General features: G+C 49.4%; 1 protein-coding gene across 12 annotated transcripts in view; it reads left to right on the plus strand.

Annotated features, from left to right (window-relative positions):
* Dab2ip (DAB2 interacting protein) overlaps window positions 1–13113 on the plus strand; it is a 179422-nt gene extending 166309 nt beyond the window's left edge. For 7 of the 12 annotated variants that reach the window (XM_031370022.1, XM_031370021.1, XM_031370019.1 and 4 more), the window contains 6 exons: window positions 1079–1257; window positions 2391–3279; window positions 3942–4094; window positions 5651–5844; window positions 9633–9720; window positions 10240–10477. In XM_031370022.1, the coding sequence (XP_031225882.1) occupies window positions 1079–1257; window positions 2391–3279; window positions 3942–4094; window positions 5651–5844; window positions 9633–9720; window positions 10240–10407 (1671 nt within the window). In that variant the 3' untranslated portion in view covers window positions 10408–10477. Of the gene's footprint in view, window positions 1–1078; window positions 1258–2390; window positions 3280–3941; window positions 4095–5650; window positions 5845–9632; window positions 9721–10239 lie in introns of all 12 variants that reach the window. The other 5 variants (XM_031370026.1, XM_031370024.1, XM_031370023.1 and 2 more) reach the window with 5 other exon arrangements.
* Window positions 13114–20518: the final 7405 nt, after the last annotated feature.

Consider the following 20518-nt stretch of genomic DNA (forward strand, 5'->3'; position numbering starts at 1 on the left):
CAGTGGACAGGCTTAGTCCCTGCATGCCTGACATTGCTTCAGTCACCTGGCCCAAGAAGCCCTTTCCTAGCCTGGAGCCCTGCTGATCTCCAGTGACTATAGCCCACTGTATCCTGCCAGGAACCACTTCTTAACTCACCTAGCTTTCCAGGGCGCTAAGGGATCACTTTACAAAAGTAATGATAGCTGAGCTAGGGCTGGTCCTTGCCTCTTGTCCATCCTGGAGGTGATGGCTTTGTCATGTGTCTTGTAGACACATCCTCACACGATGTGAGGCACAAGCACATGTGGATCTCTGTTTTTCAGTTTGTTTTCCAGTGAGAACTTAGCTGTACACAGTCGTTGTAACCCCTTGCACATTGTGGGTGTCTTCCTAAGTCATGTTCCTCACCACTACCTCTGGCCTTTTAGTGCAGTGGAATATCCTGTAGTGGGAACACTGTGTATCTCACCCACTGATGGACTAGAGTCCAGCTTCTCACTGACACTCTCGCTGTTGAAACTGCAGGGATGCAGTTTTGCTCATGGCTTCCTCCCTCCCTCTGTTCCTGAGCCAGTATGCTGGTCACTGTCCCATGGGTCTCAGAACCAGGCAGGAAGTACAGAAAATGATCAGTGTTGTCACACAAGCAATAGAGTGTGACAAGAATGTGAAATGGAACTGTTGCCCCCGTGGCTCTGCTGTGGGGATTGCTGGCTTTCTTACAGGGCTTTCCACTGCATGGTAGTGTCTACTCCTTCAGCTCAGCCGGAATCCTCTACACATCTGTGCTGTGACACAGAGGTTCAGAAGGCACTAAGCCTTCCTCTCTTGGGCCTAGGCACTTTCCTTTCTTGGGCTAGCACCTTGCATCTGTTCTGTATCTGGCCTCTATCTACAGGCTCAGGCATCAGGGGGCAAGCCCACCCCCTTCATGAAGTAGGTAGTTTGAGGGCTACCATAGATGCCTCTTGGGTAGGGAAGTGGAGGCTAAGAGACTGGGGGTTATGACACGGCAGATTTGCAGCACTTTCATAGACTTGCTGGGCTCTGCATTTCTGTGACATATGTGACAACTGCCTGTTTCCATTTTTGCAGAGCATTGTGTCCAAGCTGGGACCTCTGCCTCGTATCCTAAGGGATGTCCACACAGCACTGAGCACTCCAGGCAGTGGGCAGCTTCCTGGCACCAATGACCTGGCCTCCACACCAGGCTCTGGCAGCAGCAGCGTCTCAGCTGGGCTTCAGAAGATGGTGATTGAGAATGATCTCTCTGGGTAAGAGCTGCCAGCTGTGCTGGGGAGTAGGGTATGCATGCAGCCCAGCTGTGGTATCAAGAAGGAAGTGATGCCCATGCAAGCACTCACAAGAAGCCTCATGAGATCCAGAGTGTGTGGAGCAAGTTTAAAGAGATGAGATAAATCAGAGCAGGCTTCTTGGAGGAGAAATGCTTATGCTTTTTGGGAAAGATGCATTTCTGGGAAAGACATTCTTGGGTTCAAAGTTGATCCTGAGCAAAGAGCTGAGAAAGCCTGTTTTTAGGGATAACTACTGACCCTAGTCCCTGACCTTTCCTCGGGACCTGTGCTTCCTAAAAATACCCCTTCCTTGCTGGGCAGTGGTGGCACACGCCTTTAATCCTAGCACTTGAGAGGCAGAGGCAGGCGGATTTTTGAGTTCGAGGCCAGCCTGGTCTACAGAGTGAGTTCCAGGACAGCCAGGGCTACACAGAGAAACCCTGTCTTGAAAAACAAAACAAAACAAAACAGAAACAAAAACAAAAAATACTCCTTCTTGCTGCCCGTGGTGGTACATGCCTTTAATGTCAGTACTTGGGAGGCAGGGGCAAGTGGATTGCTATGAGTGAGGGAGGCTATGACCTGCAGCACAGATTCAGACCTGCCTGCTTGTCTTGTGCCCTTGACAATTCCTCTGATACCCTGTTTTTGCCAGGAATGTCAGCCCCCGCCTGCCACTCAAAAAGGATGGCATAAGGAGGCAGGGCAGGGGAGGTTTCACTAGGCCCCCACTAGAGTTACCAGGCTGGCTAGGAACAGAAGGGGAGGCAGAGGGAGCCCCGGTAACTGTGAAAATGGTGATAAAATTCAGAACCCAGGGATAGCAGAGACACCAAGCTATGGGCTTAGGTTTAACCATGGGACACTTTTAGACCCTGACAGCCATTATCCCAAAGTGCATCTGCAGGGCTGATCCCTAAAGAGCAGTTCGGTTAGACCAGCCACCTCACTAGTGACCCTGGGACTCTTAGCCCCTCTGCCACCCAGCCATGTTTGCAGGCCTGCCTGAGGCTGCCAGGCCTGCAGATGGTGGTGCTGTAGGTTTGGGCCCATGAGTCTGGACTCACGGTTCTTTTCCCCTTCTTTCCCTGTGTGTGCTTGTCTCCCTGCAGTCTGATAGATTTCACCAGGTTACCGTCTCCAACCCCCGAAAACAAGGACTTGTTTTTTGTCACAAGGTCCTCCGGGGTCCAGCCTTCACCTGCCCGCAGCTCAAGCTACTCAGAAGCCAACGAGCCTGACCTGCAGATGGCCAACGGCAGCAAGAGCCTGTCCATGGTGGACCTCCAGGATGCCCGTACACTGGATGGGGAGACAGGTTCCCCAGTGGGCCCCGATGCCCTACCTGCTGACGGGCAGGTGCCTGCGACTCAGCTGGTGGCTGGGTGGCCAGCCCGGGCAGCCCCAGTGAGCCTGGCAGGATTGGCCACAGTGCGGCGGGCAGTGCCAACACCAACCACACCAGGCACCTCCGAGGGTGCACCAGGCCGGCCCCAGTTGTTGGCCCCACTCTCCTTCCAGAATCCTGTGTACCAGATGGCGGCTGGCCTGCCGCTGTCACCCCGTGGCCTTGGTGACTCAGGCTCTGAGGGCCACAGCTCCCTGAGCTCTCACAGCAATAGTGAGGAGCTGGCAGCCGCTGCCAAACTAGGAAGTTTCAGCACTGCTGCAGAGGAGCTGGCAAGGCGGCCCGGGGAGTTGGCACGGAGGCAGATGTCACTGACTGAGAAGGGTGGGCAGCCCACAGTCCCGAGGCAAAATAGTGCCGGTCCCCAGCGGAGGATTGACCAACCACCGCCACCGCCACCGCCACCACCTCCTGCCCCCCGGGGCAGGACACCTCCTACCCTGCTGAGCACCCTACAGTACCCACGACCCTCAAGTGGAACCCTGGCATCAGCGTCCCCTGACTGGGCTGGCCCTGGCACCCGGCTGCGACAACAGTCCTCCTCCTCCAAGGGAGACAGCCCAGAGCTGAAGCCCCGTGCTATGCACAAGCAGGTCAGCATCGTGGGCGGGGCTCTTGTCAGGAGTCACAGTCTGTGTCATGCTCTTCCTTGGTCATTTCACCTCACTTGCACCCAGCTGTCATCCCATGCTGAAAGGGGCTCTGCCCCACCTCATCCATTGGCCCACCATATGAACTTCTTTTTCTGGATTTGGGACCTCCAAGGCCTTAAGCAAATCCAGGCTCCTTTACCAGTTCCCCAGGGATAGGCCAGGCAGGAAACAAGGACTGTTGCTATTCATCTCTAGTCTATGCCTAGTGAAATTCTAACCAACCCCCACCCCCCCGGCCATCTGTCCTGCTCTGGCCTCACTTCCTGAAGCACTCACATAAGCCGAACCTACTCCTGACATAGTTACCAGGAGGGTGGCCCATCCCTGTCACCCTCCATCAGGCTTCAGCAAGACAGGCTGATGTGCAGTAGGTTGCCCATCTCATAGCCAGGCTTCCCCAGCACCTGATGGTAGCAGACAGCAGAGCTCTGAGCCCACCTGGGTTTTCACCTGGCTATGGCTGCTGTCTAGAAGGCTCATGTCCTTGAGTAGGCATTCCGGCAGCAGAGGTCCTTCCCTTCCCACCTGTGGCTCTCTAGTGGCCATCCCTGCCTTACCATCTCTGCCTCTTCACAGCCTCTCACAGCTGTGTTTCATCGTAGGGCCCTTCACCTGTCAGTCCCAATGCCCTGGACCGCACGGCCGCTTGGCTCTTGACCATGAACGCGCAGTTGTTAGAAGACGAGGGTCTGGGCCCAGATCCCCCCCACAGGGATAGGCTAAGGAGTAAGGAGGAGCTCAGCCAAGCAGAAAAGGTAAAACTGGACCTAGACCTGGACCTGGACCTGGGCTGGGAGGGTGGGGTGGGCTGCCTCCACCAGTGCTGGGATGGGGGTCTCTCCAGAGCCCTTAGTGGAATGACACCACTCGTTCCTGTCCTGTAATGCCACTCCCCTGCCCATGTGGAGACTGCAGTCAGTACAACTGGAAGGAAAGCAGCAAGACCTTAGCATGGACACAGGCTGAGGCGATCCCCTTCTGCTGGACATTTAATGAGCTAGGCTTGGAAACAAGATGCCAGGGGTCCACTAGAGACTCTTGGAGAGCATTAGGAATAAGGAGCCAGAGGCAGGGGTCCCATGACCCGCACAGGTTCTTCCCCTGGGTTAGGCCTACCTAGGGCTTAGGGAAGAACAACATAGTTATCAAGATAAGGGATGAAGCCATATTGCCAGTGGGATGGATGTTCCTGAAGTTCCAGATCTCACCTCACCATGTATCTGCTGGGCAATAATGTGCTTCAACTGCCCTCCCCAGTCCTGAGGTCTCATGGCAGCTGCCCTGGATCCATGGGCAGTACTCACCTTTCCCTGCATACCAAACTCCAGGCAGATGGATGTGCCACCAAACACTTCCCCCTCAGCCCTGGAATCCTAGGACAGCTGTTGCAGACTCACGAGCAGCCCCTTGGTCAGGGTGGCAATATCCCCGGTCCCCTACTTGGAGGGAACCCATCTCCATGCTGCATTTGCTACCTGCCACCATTCCCAGTTCACTACATCCACCTGCTTTCCCCAGTATGTGAAGGGAACCTGGGGACATGGAACATGGTGTTCCCAGAGCCATGAGGAGGAAGAGAGCAAGGAGGCCTAGGTTCCTACAGACTCCTTTCCTCCTCTCCTCTCCCCAGAGGCTGAGTCACATCTGGAGATTCCAAGACACCTTGTTTTGCTTCTCCCCTCCCCCTCGTTCCCACTGCTGCCCACACTGCATCCCACTCCTGCTCTGCTCAGGTAGTGCCTGGGAGCCTGGGGTCTCATCTCATTGGGCAGTTGCTTCTCATGGGACTTGTCTGAGCCTCATGTCCTCCCTGTAGTGCCACCAGCTCTCAGGGCACTGTCAAGTGTCCTCCCCTCCATACATCCAGGACTTCTCTAAAAAGTTCAAGGTTACAGATGGCTCAGCAGGTAAGAGCACTTGTTGCTCTTACAGAGGACTAGAGTTCAGTTCCCAGCACACACATGGTAGCTAACAGCCATCTGAAACTCCAGTTCTAGGGGATCTGACACCCTCTTCTGAACTCATGCATTTAAAAAAAACAAAAAAACAAACCAACAAAAAAACCCTAAAGTTTTAAAAAAGAAAATTCAAGTTAAACCCTCAGTCTTTGAGGCTTGGGTTGAGTCTTCACCCTGCTCTGACTGCACAGGTTGGACTGGGAGAGGAAGGACAGGCTTTTGGGAGCCACAGAATTGAATCTTGTCACTGGGCTATTCCCTGGTGGCTCGTACCTAGCCTGTGCTCTGCTCAGGCTGATGAGGCTCTGCTCTCTGTCCTGGGTGCTGGCCCATGGCTTGTTGCCTGCTGGCAGGATCTGGCAGTGCTGCAAGACAAACTGCGAATCTCCACCAAGAAGCTGGAGGAGTATGAGACCCTATTCAAGTGCCAGGAGGAGACGACGCAAAAGTTGGTGCTAGAGTACCAGGCTCGGCTGGAGGAGGGCGAGGAGCGGCTGCGGCGGCAGCAGGAAGACAAGGACATCCAGATGAAGGGCATTATCAGCAGGTGAGCACGTCTGCGGGGCCTCTGTGGGACAAGTGTGAAGCTGGTGCCCGGCAGTGAGGCGGTGGGAGCACCTGTAAGAAGCTGGCTCATCCTGCCAAGTTCTAGGGGAATTGGAAAACTGGATTTGAGATGCTAAGCAAGACAAAGAGGAGGCCATTGAGGGCAGCGAGAAGGGCAGCACATCTGGGTGTGTGTCAGGGGGCCCACTGTGGATAGGGAGGAGTTTGGGTTGGGAAGATGGGGTGGCTCTGCCAGTATGGTGGGTGGGCTCTATTAGGTTTCCAGGGTCTGGTTTGTCTGAAGAGTTTCTGAGGTCAGTTGGTTCTGGTAACTAGCTTTCTTCCCTCTATCTCTGCCCCAGATGGGGTGGGCATGCCATCCTTGGTGTTTGCACACAGGTAGTGCAGTATCTATGCCACCCACTGTCCTAGTCCTGGAGCATCTACCTCACAGGAGTGTGTAAGGAGTGTGGGTTGATAGCCTGATCATTGGGTGAGATTCGGGACTGAGCAGGTGTGAGGTAGACAGGGAACTCCCCCTTAGCCTTCTGTTTTGTCCACAGCACAAACCCTTCCCAGATCACCTGTTCTGCCCACCTGGTGGTTGTGTCCCATCCTGGGCTTCTGTTCATTACAGATGACACCTGTCAACTGCTTGCCATCCCGCTGTGTTCTTGGTGCCTGGCCCTCTCCCTTTGCATCATCAGGAGGGTTGGGTCTAACATGTGCTTGCTGCTCCTTTGCCTGCTGCTTGTTACTCTATCAGCTTCTGAGATAGTGATACTGAGCTATCTGATCATGATTCTCCAGGTTTATTTCTGTTGGTTTTTGCTTCATTGACACTTTCTAGTCCTGGGTAGGTGTTCTTTTAAGATTATTATGTACCATTAACAAACTGTCCTTTTTAATTACACTCTTTTTTCTCCATCTTATTTCTAGTGTAGATACTGACTTTCTCTGACTGGTGTTAGCATAGTGTATCATTTTCTGTCCTATATACTTTTAAACTATTGTTCAGTCCATTTCCACTTCTATGACAAAATATTAGCACTAGGGGATTATAAACAAGAGAAATGTACTGATCATAGTTCTAAAGGTTGCCATGCCTGAGATAGGGGTGTCAATAGATTTAGTGTAGCTCTCCTTCATAGAACTACCTTGGTGCCATGTCCTTAGAGACAAGTTCCTTCCAGTGTCTTTGGTAAAGGCACTAACCCTGCTCTTGAAGACAGAAATATCTTGTGACCCAGTCACTTCCCAGAGGACAGCTGGTAGCACCATTAAGTTTCAGTGTACATACATTTGAGTGTGAACACAAGCTTTCAGACCGTAGTACCTGTCTTTGTGCACAAAGTTTATTTTACAGGTTCCTATTATTAGATATGTTTATTGCTTAACAATGTTTGCCTTTTAATTGGAGTGTTTAAGCCATTTACTTTTAATGTGATTATTTTTAAGCCTGTTAATCTTATAGCTGTTTTCTTGTTTGTACGTAGCATTAGCATCTGTCTTTCTCCTGCCTTCCTTGGACTGTATCTGTATTCCATAGCATCTTTCTGTTGGTTTCCACGCTGTATGTCCCTGATGCTTTGGGTTTTAGTCGACAGGTCTTCCTCAAAGGGCAGATGGTCATTGTGCCAGGCTTTACAGACCACATGATCTTGCTGCTCCTTTTCAACAGCTGTCACAGCAGAGTTGTGTGATGTGAAGGCTTGCAGAAGGAGGCAGTGGCTTGATGGGACCCCTCCCCTGGCTACAGTGGCAGGAACATTGCTCTGTCTTTGGTTTTGTTTGTTTGTTTGTTTGTTTGTTTTTACATAGTCTCCTTTTTCTCTTACTGTTTTAAAGTTCCTTTCCTGGGCTACAGCTTTGTTCATTGTTGGAATGCTTGCCTGCCATACAAAGACCCTAGGTCGGATCCATAACACTAAAAATTTTTTAATTTTATTTACTACTGGGGAAGGGCATATATGTATGTATGTGGAGGGCTAGGTGTGTAGGTATGTGTATATAGGCCATAGGACAGCTCTGTGTGTGTGTGGGGCGGGGGTGGTTGTGGTTGTATAGTTATGGAGTAGGTCAGAGGACAGTGTCCAGGAGGCTTCTCTCTACCGTGGGTTCTGGAGATAAACCTCAGGTCACTAAGCTTATGCACAGTGCTCTTTTCGTTAAATGTTGACTTCAATTTCACTTTCCAGTTTGACTATAACATGACCAGTGTGGTTTTCTTGGGTTGGTTAGACTTAGATCTGTAGGTGTATGGCTCTGTTTCCTACTTCTTCCTCTGTGGCTCCCGTCACCTGCCCTCAGGTACAGTGGGCTGCTCTGGACTGTCTTCCATTTCACTGTTCCTTCGTTGTTTTCTTCTTCTTTCTCTTTTTCCCTTTTATCTTATTTTATAATAAGATATGGGTGATGGATGCATGCAAGGCTGTGCTGGATCTCCTGAGCTGGAGTTAGATATGCTTGAGCTGCCATGTGGGTGCTGGGAACTGAACTCAGGTCCTTTGTGAGAGCAACAGGTATTCATAACCATGGAACTGTCTGTTCAGCCCCCCACAGTTGTTTTCTTTTTCCATTGTTCTTTGAGTTTTACTTTATATACATTTTTGTATTCCTGGGTGAGGATTGAACCCAGGGCCTTGGGCAAGCTAGACAGTTCTCTGTCACCTAGTTACACCCCAACCTTTATACTTGAGGCAGTCTGTTACTAAATTTCCCGAGCTCTCCCTGAACTTGCCTACAGCCCAAAGGTCTTGAACTTGTTGTCATCCTCCTGCATCAATCTCCCAGGTAGCTGGGGTTACAGGCCTGTGCCTAAGCCTGGCTCACATATGATCTAAAATGGCATACCAGTGTTTCTGTGGTGCTAGTGTTTGCAGTCAATCCTTGCTCCTTCAAGTCTCTAGCGTTTCACTGTGGTTTAAACCTTTCCTATTTCCCTCGTGCTTAAGATTGTCTGTTCGGTGTGTAGAATGTTCCTATAGTTGCTGCCTCACAGCATCACCTACTTCTCTCGTTGGATATCTCAGCTGTTCTCACTAGTTTGTCTCCTGGTTATGGATTTTATTTCCTTACATCTCTGTATCCATGGCAGCTTTAGTGGGATGCCAGGCACTTTGGAGCTTTGCTAGGTTGGGACCTGAAGGCCTTCAGACTTGATCTCATTTGGTTGTTCCACGATGCAGATGCCTTTCCAGAATTCTTCATGGCCCCATTCCCCCCCCCCACACACACACACACACATCTAGCTTGTGGGATGTTCCTGGGTAGAATTAGGAAGAATTAGGATTCCTACAGAGACTTGAGGGGAATTGGTAGGGTCCATCTTTGCCTGGAGCTCCTATAGGTCCTCCACCTTGTCCCTCCTGAACTCCCTCGTCACTTTGATACCAACACCCCACCACAGCAGCTGTGTGGGCTGTAGTTACAGCCTAGGGTGATGTTCCTGGTGTTGTGAGCCCCTGAACCTCATGCCTTCATAAACCCTGTACCACCTCAGTAAGCATGATGGAAGGGGGTCTAGAGTCTTCATATCCCTGCCACAGATTCTATTACATGACATTCCTTGGGTCTTGGAAGTGCATTGGAATGGAAATAGCCCCAGAGAGCAACTGCAGATGGAGAGTTGAGGTCAAGACGGGGTATCCCAGCCATGTCAATGCTTGGGGGACTGAGGGGCCTCTGCTCTTGCCTAGCATGTTCCCTCTATAGATAGGATGGTTTTCCACAGGCCCCGCAGTTCACTTCCTCCTCCTAATGCCCCTGACTCTCCGTCTCTGGTCACAGGTTGATGTCCGTGGAAGAGGAACTGAAGAAGGATCATGCAGAGATGCAAGCAGCTGTAGACTCCAAACAGAAGATCATTGATGCCCAGGTTGGGGCTCTGGCCACAGTGTTACAGAGCTTGGGGGAATGAGAGTGGGACTGGGTCCTCTAACATCCTTGGTTACACCTCAGTGCTCTGTGCTCTGAGGATGCTGACCAGAGACTTATGGGAATGGAGTAGGCAGGACTGGGAAGGTGAAAGAAGGCTAGGCAGAGGGCTCTAGCCCCCAAGCCCTCAAGGCTGTGTCCCTTCCTCTGAATGCCCTAAGAATTGGCAGGTTTGGTTAGACTGTAAGCTACATATCCTAGGAAGGAGCTCTGGATGTGTGACATGCATGGAGACAAAGGCTCCTGCTTTTGAGCCTCAGGTGCTGTAGCTCCACTTTAACTTTGTATAAGGGAAGAGGCCCCGGTCTGCTAAAGTACAGAACCTGCCCAGCTGCTCCCCAGCCTGGGGCCTAACACCCTGGGCAGCTACACAGCCAAGTCTTCCTGCTTTTCTTGACTCTCATGGTGCTCTCTGCCTGCTGGCCATCCCAAACGCCACTAATGCCCTCTTTGCCCACAGGAAAAACGCATTGCCTCACTGGATGCTGCCAATGCCCGCCTCATGAGTGCCCTCACACAGCTGAAAGAGAGGTACAGCATGCAAGCCCGTAACGGCGTCTCCCCCACCAACCCCACCAAATTGCAGATTACTGAGAACGGCGAGTTCAGAAACAGCAGCAATTGTTAACCTGCCTGAGGAGAGGGGGACTGTGGTGGCCCGGGACAGGGTCTCGGACAGGAGGCTCCCACAGTTGCAGGCTAGCCTGCAGTGGAGGGGGCACAAGACTGCTGAAATGTGAGACTGAGGGCACAGTGCCCCCCCTTCTCTTCACCCACCTGAACAGTGGGTGTGGGTAGAGGCAGCAGAGACTGCGCTGGGGAGTGGGGCCAGCCTGCAGAGAGGCCTGCCAAATGTGTCTCTGGTTGTTGAATTCGGTATGTGGCACCTTTTCCTCTTTGACCAGCCAGGTGCATGTACCCCTTACCCTTTCCCATGGAGGGAGCTACCTGGAAAGGGCTCCAGTAAGGCCTAGGGGCCACTGCTGTGGGTTTCCTGTGGCCTCTGCTCATCTCTGCCCTGAGCCCCTGCCACTGCATGCAGCTGGTCAGGGACCCTTCCTGGTGGTAAGGAACTGAAGAACAGAACCTCGGTCCTACGCCCGTCCCAGGCGTGACACCCTCCACCCGCCTTTCCTTCCTTCCTTCCTTCTTTCCTTCCTTCCTTCCTTCCTTCCTTCCTTCCTTCCTTGCATTGCCAAACAGACAGCACTGCACTTTCTCTGCTGGGCCCCCATACCCGTTGGGGAGCCATAGCTTCCCACACTCACATGTGGGCCTGGCTCATGCCAGAGAGCTGGGCAGAGGTGGCTAGGTTGCACCATGCATTGTAGCTGCCTTCTCCAGGGTCCCAGTGTGTCCCTGCACAGTGCCCTGTCGGGAGAGGCCGGCCGGTGCTCACCCTCCAAAGGCGATCTCTTCTCTGATAGTTCAAAAGAAAAATTCTAAAACCTGAAGGCCTGTGAAGGTGGATAACTGTGATTTTTTTTCCTTTCACAGTATGCATTAGAAACAAAAGCCCGCTTGCTCGCTTGCTGGAACACAGGGGCCTTTTAAATTGAGCGTGCGCACTGCATGGGAAATAGCGGCCCTGGAGGATGTTAGACTTGCTCCCTCTCCAAGACAGCAGCAGCCTGCACCAGGCCCCGTGTGCAGTCGCCTCTCCTCACCCTCCCAGCCCCAGCCAAGGACCCAGGCACTGCAGGCAGGGAGGGGCACACCCCACAGCTGGGGCTGGTTTTCCCCAGCTCTAGGCTGTTCTGTAGCATATCTGTCCCTCCCCCTTTGTGGGACAGAGAAGGGCAGGAGCTTGGGTCTCTCTCTTGGGTCCCCATCTGTTCCCACACTCTAGATTCCAAGCCCTGGTTCTGAGTCACCTAGGGCAGGCAGGAGCTAGGGCCTTTGCCCAGAGCAGAATGGGGCTAGGCAAGCTGCACATAACGCTCCTAGAGTCCTCACTTGAAAGGGTGGACGTCCTGGGGGTGTGGGCTAGCTAGGCTGCACCCTATCCTCAGTCCACGGGCAGGCACGGTGACCTACAACCCAGTTAAGCTACAGACCAATGCTGGGAGAGGGCGTGGCCATCAAGGGTCAGAGACCTCAGGAAGGAAGGAGGTGGGGCTGAGGTCCTGCCACTGCCTCTTCCTGCCCCACTCCTGTCCACACCCCTGCACCCATGCATTTCAGCAGGGGTGGCCTCTTGGGCAGGGCCTGGCCTGGCCTGGCCTGGGTCTTGCCCTTCCACTGCCCAGGGAGCCCTGTTTTCCTCCTCACCCACACTCTCGCCCATGCCTCGTAAAGTGACCTCTGTCTGAGCGCCTCCTAGCAATATGGGGAGGTCCCCAGGCCTGGACAGGAGAGCGCAGGGCCAGATGCAATGGCCCCTCTGGCGGGGTTGTTAGCTCTCAGGCCGAGAGCCTTATTTACCTAGTGCAAAAACTGTAAAAGTGTACAGACTCTCCACAGATTTTTATCTTAATTGCAAGTCTGCCGATTTTTGTAAATGTTCTTGGTGTTTGACTGTAATGGAACTATTTCACCCAAGGGATGTACATAGTCCTTTAGTCCTGGTGCTGCGAGGGCTGGCCAAGACACTGCTCTCACTGTTGATATTAGAGCCTAGAGAACGGTGCTGGGCAGGACGAAGAGCTTTGCAGTCTAGGTGTCTGTCTGTTTCCTGCCTGGGGCATTGATTTGTTGGCTTTCAAGCATGCTGTTTGGGCGGGAGGTTGATGGGGGCACATGCCCTAGTGGGGCCAGTAAAGCATCCTCCTGCCCACAGCCTTGGTGCAGCTGAGCTCTGCTTACAGCAAGGGCTGGAGTTGCCACAGGCCCTGCTCTGGGAAGACCCTGGCCACTGACATCCAGGATCTGCTGGAAAGAGCGGCCCCACCCCTGCCAATACAGACACCTGACCTTTTTGTTCAATTTGTGTGTTAGGGTGAAGGAAACTGCCAAACGTCCTCTGAGTGAAGACCTTTGACTGCCCAGGAGTGGGGGTGGGGACCAGGGCCAGAGCTCCACGTGTACCCCAGCCGAGGGAACACTCTTCCCTCATACCCCCTTCTGGGAGCCAGACTGACCAGGGAACCAGCCCCTCTTTTCTATATACTCAGCCACAAGGCTACCCATCTCCCCCACTGTGCCCAGCTCCCCCTTTTGTAAGTATGTGAAAAGGAAAAAATGCAAAGGTCGGAGTCGGCCGGAGCCCTTCCCTCCAGTTGAGACTTTTAACCATGTAATAATGTACAGAGAAGTTGTTGGTGTTCGAAGACTCCGTGTGGCTGTGCAATTTCTGTACATTTGCAATTAGAAATATTAAAGATTTATTTAGCTATTTTAAGCCTGACTTGTCTTTCTTCAGCTGTGTCCTGCTTGTTTCCTACAGGTAACTGGATCTTGAGCTAATACTGTTGTTCTAGTCGTGACCCCTAACTGGGTGACCTGGGACCACTCCTCCTCAGCTGACCTCTTAAGGCCCCCCCTCTCCATAGGCTGGGAGTCCCAGTGATTCCTGGGAGCTCATAGCTGCCATGCTTCCTGCTGCAGAGGTTCTAGGTCAACCCTGTTAATCTGTAAGCTGAGGAGAGAAGAGCTGAGCTCTGCCTAGGGTTACCAGTGAGGGGAGGCTAAGGCTGGCTGTTCCCAGGCATCTAGTGCTTGGAAAGACCAACTCAGGTTTTTTAGGGTCAGATTTTCCTGAGCTGGAAATGAACTCGCCTGAAACCACTTAAGCCATAGCTGCTGAATGAATACCTTGCACCCCTAGCTGTTTCCCCAGCATCTGTCAGTGTTTGGGATCCTGTCTTCTGATGTGTGATAACCCTGGTTGAGCATGAACAGCTCAGCTTTACAAGGGCAAGAACACATACAGGCCCAGAGCAAACTGGAAGAAAAACACCCCCAAGACCCCTAAAAAAGAAAAGAAAAGAAAAGGAGTTGGAGAGTTTTAAGGACTTCATAAGCAAGGACACATCAAGCATTCATTCACCCTAGTGAAAACATCTGTCTGTCAGATTGCAGTTGAGAAATTTCCTGCATTTGGCTACACTGAGACATAAAGAAAATGCCTACCCGGGGCCACTTCAGGCTACAGTGAGAAATGGCATAAAAAACAAACAAACAAACAGATACACCACCAGGATTTTTTTTTTTTTTTAAAGAAACGAGTCTTGCAGTTAAATGAGGACTCTTGATCACATGTGATTTGTTTCCTCCCCAACATCATTGTACTGACAAGATTAATGTGGGAGGAGATCCAAGGAGATAAGAAAATTGCTTAACTGTCAACTGGAAGCTGATGGGAAAAGCTTGCTTGCCCAGATCCTTCTCTGAGGCTTAGCTGGGAGTCCCCAAGTGCAGGCATCCCTATAGTCAGAGCCAGGACACCTGCCCCACCAAGCCCTCAAAGTACTGCACCATCTCCTGGTCATCATGGAGAAATGGAGCCCAGTGAATTCTGGCCTGGGGACATCAGCCACAGGGCTGTAAAGGGGAAGTGAGCCTGTCTTCAGTAGCTGCCTCTTCTGCTCATTTTAGAGAGGTTTCCTCAATGAAAAGACTGAGTCATAGTGCTACTGTCTGGAAGAAGACTGTGCTGTGTGTGTACGTCCTTGGTACCTGTAGCCCAGGACTCCGAGGCCATTGAAGAAAGCTTGCCATCTGTCAGGTAGCAAGGCCTGAATCGGAACCAGGACAGATGACACGTGGACCAGGAAGACAGTGGAGAAGAGTGGGGACTGGAAAGTGCAGATGAACATGGGCACTCTGTAGAGGCAGCAGGGACCCTTGTCACACCCTCTGCTCTGTGTAAATGACCCTACACACACACATGGAACTTCCACTAGAGCCATGTGCCCACTTGGCATCGCCACTTGAGGATTTCATTCACATCAAACTTGATTCGTCTGAAATAGAGTTCTTGACCTTGATGCCTCTAAAACTTGTTCCTTTCCTCATTTTTCAGTCTTCCCCAAAATGTCCCAACTCTCCTACCATTTGTTCAAGTCAAGCACTAAGTGTGACTTCCTTTAAATGAGAATTCTTGATCTCAGGCCTTAATGGAAATGCACAGATTTAGAATGATGTTGCTGAGCTGTTCTGAGAGGAAAGCAGGCTCTCAATCAGTGTGCCCCCATTCTTTTAAAGAACTGCCAATAAATCCCACCACAGGCCAACACCCCCGTCAGTGGCAGTTTGCTCTGGGGAGGGGGAAGGGGAACTTAAATGTTCTGCTTTCTATTCCTTTGTGCTGTTTGAATATTTTACAGCCAGTTTATTTCTTGTTTGGATACGGAGGAGCCATTTAAAAATAAATAAAACATACCCAATATAATGAAACGCTGTGCAGCCATTAAATTTGTAGAAGAATAATAAATGGCATTGAAAGATGTAAATAATGTATTAAGTGTAAATGCTGATAACAGAATTATATGTCCAGGAGGATTATGGTTTAGCTTTTAGACCATGTTCACAAAAACACCTGGGTTGGGAGATGGTAATTGGTAGGTAAGAGCTTGAGTTTGGACATGCATGAGAGTGGGCTTTGAGCCTTAATGGCTATTGATCGGCAACATGGTCTTAGCATCATGGGAAAGTGCTCCATTCTCAGTGTCCTCACTGTAAAATGAAGAAGGCAGTGTCTGTACTACAGGGAAGTCTTCAGGGAGGATTGCAGTTGAGGAACAAACAAGTGGTCTTTATTAGTACTGTAGGAGGACTGAGAAGCATTTCTGAGGGCTGGAGACGGAGACAGCTCTATAGTTAACTGTGAGTCCTGCCTGCCCTTGCAGAGGACATTCCTAGCACCCACATCAAGCAGCTCGCAAACACCCTAACTCCAGCTCCAGAGGACTCTCTTCTGGATGCTATGCTGTGTGTGTGTGTGTGTGTGTGTGTGTGTGTGTGTGTGTGTGTGGACCCATGCACACACACAATTTTTTTTTTTTTTTTTTGGTTTTTCGAGACAGGGTTTCTCTGTGTAGCCCTGGCTGTTCTGGAACTCACTCTGTAGATCAGGCTGACCTCGAACTCAGAAATCCACCTGCCTCTGCCTCCCAAGTGCTGGAATTAAAGGCGTGTGCCACCACCGCCCAGCCACACAGAGAACTTAAAATAATTTTTAAAAAGTTCGTTTTTCTTTTGGAAGACTTGAGACAGGGTGTGTAGCCTTGGCTGTTTTGGAATTCACTCTGTAGATCAGGCTAGCCTTTGGAGTCATCTGCCTGTCTCCACCCGAGCACTGGGATTAAAGGTGGGCACCACTGCATGAGGCTAAAAATAAGATCTGTAAAAAGAACAATTTCACAATAAAACTTTAAAATTATGCTTGGGAACATTAAAGAGATATATGCCAAGATGTGGATCAGATATTGACCTAGGGATACTAAGTGTGGTTCTCATTTCTCTCTTGGCTTATGTATGCTTTCTACAGTTTTTTCCCTCAACATGTTTTTGCGTTTATGTTATGATGAAAACCAATTAAAAAATACCTGGGGCTTAGTGGTAAAGAGCTTGCCTTGCACTGAAAAAGTCAGTACAATCCCTAAAAGGGAAGCATTAGATCCCCACCCACTTCCTTAATGGGGAAGGAAGAGGTGGGTGAAGAAATGGCATTCTGAGTGAAAAGGCAGGAAAAAAGCGCATACTTCCTGGGGACACAGGCAAGAAAACAAAACAAAATGGGATTTTCTTAAAATTTCCCATCTCAAAAATGGTCTTTGCTTAGGGAAGTGGCTGAATACAAAATAAAGATACAAGATAGACGCCACTTTCCACAGCAGCTGGCAGCGGCTGTCAGGAGGGAAGGTGTGGTTGGTGTCAGTGGAGAGGTGGGAATACTGGACTTCTCAAATCTGAACAATCCAGTGAGCAATCATACCATCTGAACTGAGTAGTTCCCAGACCTGTGACCAGGGCAGATCATCTGCTGGTCTGTGGCACACCGATACCCTGAGCTTGTGACTTGCTGTGACTATTTTACACTGTCTGCTGAATTCATATGAAGATGGTCATGTCGTCCACATACATGTTTAGAATTGACTGCTGTCTTTGTGACTCCTGGTGGGCATTTATTTCTGAGTGTCTTGAAATATCCAGAAGACAAATGTCCCTTCGAAGGTCCAGCTAGTCAGAAACAACCTGCTTCTCTGAGGATCAAGGTCTGCCCTTCGGCCTGTCCTTCCCACCAAAAGGTTGGCACCAAGACCCCAGGGGCTAGAGAGGGTCTCTGCAGTTACACCTGGGGGAGCTCACACATTGCTGATGTGTGAAGATTGGCTTTACCCACAGAGAGGCCCATGAGGTCAGGGGCCGCCACACTCTTTGAGTCTGGAGGGAGAAGGTTTCAGTCTCAGAAACGTCTCTTACAAAATGTTTACAGCTTTTACCCTTTCATAACAGAAAGTAACAATTGTGTGAAAGCATACTTTTTCTTTTTGACAACCAAGACTTACACACAAATATAAGATGAACATATGTTTAGTATTTTTTTTAATTCACTAATTAATGAGGAAACCAGTCAGTTGTCAAAGCCAATTCAGAGGAGAATTCAAAGAGCCATGCTCACAGACAATTGGTAATTTCAAGAAAACAAAATGTACAAATAGATGGCAAAGTCAGTCTGTCTCCAGGGCACTCCAGCAGACACCATTTATTCTAATATGCAGGACAAAGATCACACAGTGTTATCATTTCAGAATTTACACCAAAGAAATTCAAAGCCAAGGAAAAGCAAGTTACAGATTCAGGAGACTCGTAATTCACCTTGCTGATGTTGAAATCTCATGTATTTTCCTAAAACCAGCTTTAAAAACAAAACCAAATGAAACAGAAGCAGGGGGGCTGGAGTGCTTAAAAGCACACACTGCTCTGGCAAAGGACTTGAGTTATTATTTCCAGCACCCATACCAGGAGGCTCATCAACCACCTTTAAACTCTGATGCCCTCTTTTGGACTCCATAGGTACCACTTTCATGTGCACACACCCATATGTAGATGCTTCTACACATAATTAAAAACTTTTAAAACAATCAAATGCTAAGCAGGAAGAAGTCATGTTGAAAGGGGTCCACTACCTACAAAACCCTTTCAGTATAGACATATCTATTGTTTATTGCTATCAAAATAGCTTTGCTCTTGCCCGTACAACCTGATTTTTGTTTTATTATTTCGAGGTAAAGTCTCACTACGTATGCAGCCAAGGCTGACCTCAAACTTGAGATCCCCCAACTCCTTCCTCCCAAGTGCTTGAATTACAGGTGTGCGCCACTGCGAGTGGCACAGACTACTATAGTAAAGGCAAAATTAGAACCATAAAATGTGCTATCAATTTTTAAAAGATCTTTAATGTTTAAAAAACAAAATGGGTGAGTGCCTGCATGTATATATTTGTACTACATACATGCCCTGTGCCCAGAGAGGCCAGAGGAGGGTATATATCCCCTGGAACAGGAGTTACACATGGTTTTGAGCTGGGAATCAAACCAAGGTCCTCCAAAAGAACAGCCCGTCTCCTAACTACTGAGTCATCTCTCTAGCAATAGTTTTGGGTTTGTTTTTTTTTTTTTTAACTTTTATTGCATTATGATGAGAAAAGTTACATGATTTCAATTTGTCTGAATTTGTTAATGTTTAAAAACATGTTTTAAGTAAATAGAATTAAGTCACATTCTTGTTTCCCTTTTGTACCCCAACTCCTCCCATAGGTTTGGTTTTAAATTTAAATTATGCACGCATTTGTGTGTCTATGTCTATGTGTGTGTGTCTATGTGCATGCATGTGTCTGTGTTTGTGTCTATGTGTATGTATATGTATTTGTGTGTTTATGTGTCTGTGTGTAAGTATGTATACCTATGTGTGCTTTGTACATGTGAGCAAAGATGCTCTTGGGGTTCAGGAAATGGCACAGATGCTCTGGGGCTGGAGTTACAAGCAGTTGTGAGCTGTCTAGTAATGGATGCTATAGGCTAGTCCCTGCCCTTAACCACTGAGCATTCTCTCCAGCTCCTCCCACAGCTCCCTCCACCCCGCCCCCTTTTGGCATTGTTTTGTACTCATTGGTTTATTTTGCAAAGTGTGTTTGGGCATGCCTACAATCCAAGTACTGGGAGGTAGAGACAGACAAAAAGGATCGATCCCTGTACATTTGAGGCTAGCCTAGTGGTCTACATAACATGCACAACAAACCCCTGCATGTCAGCCAGGGTTAATATGACCAAAACCTATCTCAAACAAAACAAAACCAAACAATACAAAAATCAGAACAACAGAACCATCACCACCAACAACAAAAACCCTAATTGAAATGTTGCCCAGGCTGGCGCCACATTCAAGGTCCCTTGCCTCAAGTCTTGCTGAGTAGCCGAGGTTGATCAGATAGGCTCTCAGTATCGCACTAACAGGTTTGCTCTTTCCACTTGGCAGTGGACACTATTCTCTACAAATATCACCTTTCACTGTTACTTTATTATTTTTTTTTAATGATTATACTTGCAGGTAGTTTAAACTTTCACACCTTGAATTCTGAATGACTTTGTGTTTCTTTGGACTTTTGCTTTGGTAATAATTTCACCCTTACAGATAAGCTGTTCAAATCAACAACAAGGAACACTGTGTGGCTTTTATTCCAAAATGCCACGAACATTTAACCCATCTGTTTTATCGTTATAGTCTTTGTCTTTCTGTCTATCTCTCTGTCTCTCTGTCTTTCTCACACACACACACACACACACACACACACACACACACACACACACACACACGCGCGCGCGCGCGCGCACACGCACATACACATGCACAAATGCATGTGCGTCTCCTCCTGAATCCCTTGAAGGCTAGTTACATGTCACGCCCCCTGCCCTGATCCTCCCGCTTCAGGTGCTCTCAGTTTCACCAGTCAATCCTTGGTGCTGGTTGTTACTGCCTCTCAACTCGGTTTTTAGTTTCCTCAGCTGACTCAGTTATGTCCTTGTACACTCTTCCCCACTAACGCCCGAGTTTAGGGTCAGGAATTGCATTCTGTTGCTAGGTCTCTTTAACCTCATCTAATCTGGAACTTCCCATAGGATTTTCTGGTCTTTTGTGACGATAGCATTTAGGAGAAATACAATCAGCAACATTCCTGGCTCCTTGTTAAAGCAAATCAATAACATGGAAACAGAACTGGGTTTATCTGGTGTGTCTTTAGGACCAGTTTCTGGTTGTCTCGCACAGGGCGTATTGAGTCTTTGGAGAGAATCGCATTTGGAGGCATACGATGCCTGAGGCCTGGCTGCCTTTTCTGGGTGGTGTTTCTTTTAGGCTCCTGAAGTGTTTGATGTTTTTCTTTCTCCACTGGGGAGGTGTTGGTTTCAATTGTAGTTTTGCCCTCTTTGTAACTTAGCAGCCTGAGAGGTGGCACACAGGAGGCCATAAAAACAGGGCTTCTGTCAGAGTACCCTTGTGGATTCAGCAACTTGGAACATTTGTTAATTGCCTGGGTCTGTGCAGAGATGGCTGAGAAAGATGCCTTACCAGCTCTGAGCTTCAGTTAACACTGAACCCCCAACAAGATCCTCCCCACCAGTAACCCAAACACAAAAGAACAAATACGGTATGCACTCTCTGATAAGTAGTTATTAGCCCAGAAGTTTGGAATACAGGAAGAACCCACAAACCACAAGGAACTCAAGAAGGAGGAAGATCAAAAGGTGGACATTGCATTCCTTCTTAAAAGGGGGAACCAAATACCCACGGAAGGAGTT

Source organism: Mastomys coucha, unplaced genomic scaffold (genome assembly GCF_008632895.1).
Source record: "Mastomys coucha isolate ucsf_1 unplaced genomic scaffold, UCSF_Mcou_1 pScaffold15, whole genome shotgun sequence".
Lineage (NCBI taxonomy): Eukaryota > Metazoa > Chordata > Mammalia > Rodentia > Muridae > Mastomys > Mastomys coucha.